The sequence below is a fragment of the Hippocampus comes genome, unplaced genomic scaffold (assembly GCF_001891065.2).
Source record: "Hippocampus comes isolate QL1 unplaced genomic scaffold, H_comes_QL1_v1.1 scaffold261, whole genome shotgun sequence".
Classification (NCBI taxonomy): domain Eukaryota; kingdom Metazoa; phylum Chordata; class Actinopteri; order Syngnathiformes; family Syngnathidae; genus Hippocampus; species Hippocampus comes.
This window is the reverse complement of record NW_017805824.1, coordinates 5,487,512-5,491,268: the sequence shown is the minus strand read 5'-3', so window position 1 is coordinate 5,491,268 and position 3,757 is coordinate 5,487,512. Positions and strand designations below refer to the sequence as shown.

The 3,757-nt window shown below is 44.2% G+C and overlaps 1 protein-coding gene across 1 annotated transcript in view; it reads right to left on the bottom strand.

Annotated features, from left to right (window-relative positions):
* Positions 1-1,143: 1,143 nt before the first annotated feature.
* Positions 1,144-3,757, bottom strand: part of LOC109525732 (oocyte zinc finger protein XlCOF6-like) — a 7,911-nt gene continuing 5,297 nt past the window's right edge. Inside the window, exons 3-4 of the mRNA XM_019886474.1 lie at positions 2,745-2,873; positions 1,144-2,237 (exon numbers count right to left, since the gene is read on the bottom strand). Of these exons, the coding sequence (XP_019742033.1) occupies positions 1,372-2,237; positions 2,745-2,873 (995 nt within the window). The 3' untranslated portion in view covers positions 1,144-1,371. The remainder of the gene's footprint in view (positions 2,238-2,744; positions 2,874-3,757) is intronic.

The following is a 3,757-nucleotide window of genomic DNA, read 5'->3' as shown; positions in this document are numbered from 1 at the left end:
AACCTGCATTTAGGAGTGGCTCAATACTGGCTGGCCATATTCGGGCCGGAGTTGGAAATACATTTCTGGCCCAAATACTTCACGCCACAACCGGCCCTCATCTGGTTTGCCAGAGTCAAGCCAGTGCCTCCTTTGCCACGCCTGGGCCGTGTTCGGCCCACATGCGTTATGCCATTGCCGACACCAGGCCAGCTGTGCCGGCTTCATGCCGAAGCCGGGCCAGATGCCTTTGCTGACTGGGTGATTGAACACTCAAAATGTTCCTTAGGTGTGAGTGCGGCTGGTTGTTCGTCTCTGTGTGCCCTGCGATTGGCTGGTAACTGGTTCAGGGTGTCCCCTGCCTACTGCCCGAAGACAGCTGGTATAGGCTCCAGCACGCCCCGCCACCCTTGTGAGGATAAAGCGGATCAGAAAATGGATGGACGGATGGATGTATTTTGCTAGTTGAACTTGGCATGCTCTGACCAACCAGTCAGAGGATGGAAAATGCTAACATTGTTGTGGGACTTCTGAGGCAAATATAAAATCTGACTGGTTAAAGAAACAGTCCAATTTGTTAACATAGTTTTGATTACATGAGCCAGCACCAGTGCAACAGAGGTGAAGGCAGATTACAGTGATGTGACAGCACACAGAGGCTGAAATCTTATTCGGCCCCCCAAAAAACCATAACATTTGCATACCCGTACTGAGGGGAGCCAAATGAAACATATGAAGTGTAGTGAATAGGTGTAGAATTTCGGGCAGGAGAGAAGTTCTTGCTGGCTGTAACTCAATACTGGATCATCCATTCATCCATTATCTGAACTGCTTTGAGCAGAGGTTTTCGCAGGTGTGCTGGAGCCTATCCCAGCTGTCTTTGAGCAAGAGGTGGGTCGCCAGCTGATTGCAGAGCACATTAGTTAATCAAGCATTCTGTTGCCAAGTTACCAAAATGGGTATCGCATATAAATAACAGTAAAGATACCTTTTCATTATTTCAGTCTGTACTTTTGTGAGTATGTTTGCTGCTTTTGCACCACAGTGTGTTCTTTAAGAGTGTATGAATGAGGGCAATTCTAGTTTGTTTAAAATACTGAAGCATGTGTTTCTGTTGTCTAAGAAGACACAAATATTGCCCTTAATTAAAATATGAAGACTGGATATGTTTGATAATGTTTTATTCAAACTGTTCATTTGACAATAATCATGGACTGATATTTTAAGCACGAATGAGTAGCATCCATAGGTTCCCTGAAAGGTGCCATAATAAGTTACAAATACTGTACACCGCAAATCCAGCAGTGCATCTCATTTGAATTGGTCATAAACAGTGTTTGCTACAAGTGAAAGTCAATATTCACTTTATTTAAAGTTCTGCAGCTTCCTTCACTACTGCTGTTCTCTGCCAACACACTTGTGTTTGTTCACTTGGTACTTGTACGAGAACCTTTGATCACACACACTGCAATTGAACACTTTCTCCCCAGTATGTGTTCTCATGTGCCTCGCCAGCGCTGCAGGATGACCAAAACTTTTGGTGCACACTGAGCAGGTAAAGGGTTTCTCACCAGTGTGGGTTCTCATGTGTTGGACCAATGTTGAACGAACATTAAAACTTGTATTGCAAAAGGTGCAGAAAAATGCTTTTTCGCCAGTGTGTGTTCTCGTGTGCGTTCTCATAGTTGCCTTCTGAGAAAATGTTTTACCGCAGATTGAGCATGAAAAGGGTTTCTCACCCGTGTGTGTTCTCATGTGTTTCGTCAAAGTGGAATAGTCACTAAAGCATTTGTGGCACACCGAGCAGGAAAAAGGTTTTTCTCCAGTGTGTGTTCTTGTGTGTGTTATCATCGAAGTCTTCTGAGAGAATCTTTTCCCACAAACTGAACACATGAAAGGTTTTTCTCCCGTGTGAATCATCATGTGTCTTCTCAGATTTGCATTGTTGCTAAACGTTTTGTCACATTGAAGGCATGCCAAACCCTTGCAGTCACTGTGACTTGTCGCATCACCTTTACAGTGTTCGTCATCATCCGTGTCAGGAGAGGGTGACGTGTTGTCACTGTTTGATAGTGGAGTTAAGAAGTTGTCTGCTTGTGATCCTCCACAGTGGTCTCCATCCCCGTCGTCATCTTCACTCTTCACAATGACACAGTTAAAGGGCTGCTTGGTGACATCACCGTCCTCCAGCTCTCGAAACTGCTCTTCTTCCTGACCGATGCTGTGTTCGTGTTCTTCTTCTTTAATGTAAGGGGACTCTGAAGACAATGCATGTGGTTTGGAAAAATCAAATTCTGCTATGACGAGTTAAAATATTATGATCGTGAAGCGTAATGAGTTAGTATGCACTTTTTTAAAAGATACGACAATATTATTGCAATTATTTTGAGAGCCAAAAAACTGACATCGTATTCTGATTAAACATGTATTTGCACAAACGTCACCACTTTTTTCTCCCAAAAAGTTGTTTTGTTTTCATAACATTTCGTCAGCTTTTCATCTCCATGGCATTTGTGGACACATTGTAGCCATGCATGACTACTCAATTCGACTCAACTTAATTTATAAAGCACTTCACAACAACCCTTGCTGCATACAAAGTGCTGCACGTGGATTAAAAATCTGTCATACGATAATTGGCGCTATGGTTATTAGGAGGTCTTTTCTTTTCTGAGTGAGGGAGGGCGAAATCTCTCTTGTAAGAAATCCCTGGACCCAGAAGGGTTGAAAATTAAAACAACTGTGAGAGAACGAGATGAACAAACCTGCTCTGTGCTTTTCATCTTGATGCTTTAAAAGAGCGTCCAGTAATTGACGTTGCCGCTCGTTTTCTTCTCTTGATCGACAAATTTCCTCCTCGTACTCCGCTATCATTCTTTCCAAACAGACTGACAGTAATCACTCAATCAATCCCAACACGGGAGGCACACACTGGATCTCCGCTTGGGTATATGAGGCTAACTTCCGCGTCTCTTTGTGAGCAGCGAGCGGGCTGAGCTAGCAGGTGAAGCTTTAGCGACACGAAGAGTCGGTTATGTTTAATCGGTACACGACCTAAATGTACAGTTGACGCAATGTCCATGGCAATATTACGGACTTCATTTCGCCGTCTCGCTTCCTGCATTTCCTGAGTGGCCTACTTTCTATTTCCTGCAGAAAGGACGGAGTCGAGCCGTTCTGGTGCATTACTGTCCCCTTTGGTATGGGAACATCATTACACTAAGGAAGCGGCAAACTACAGTAATCAACTGAATGTGTTTTTTAAAATATTAATCCCAAAATGCATTGTAACAACACACAACTGTGCTGTATGCAACACTTGGAGCAGTTCACAATCAATTATTATTGACCAAAATAACAAAAACTCAACATCTTTAGTAAACTGCATCATAACCATCATCAACGGTGATTATTAAATCTTAGGAAATGTGTACAAAGAGCTACAGGAGTATTTTGCTAACTCCGGTTTCCTCCCACATTCCAAAAACATGCATGGCAGGCTGCCCAGTCAGCAAAATTGGTCTGGCCCGGCTCCGGCGCGGACACGGCACGACACTCGGCCCACATACCGCAATGAATGACGGTCCTGCAGTGGCCCGGGTCTGGCATCCATGATCCGGGCCGCATTCGGCCCGGATCTGAGCCGCATTGTATAACCATATCCGACCCTACTCCGGCCCGACGCTGGGCCAGAACAGGTTCCTGATATCAGCCTTAATTCAACCTCAACTAAGACACATCTTTCATGAGCCATATTTGACCCACATTAAAAAAAAAA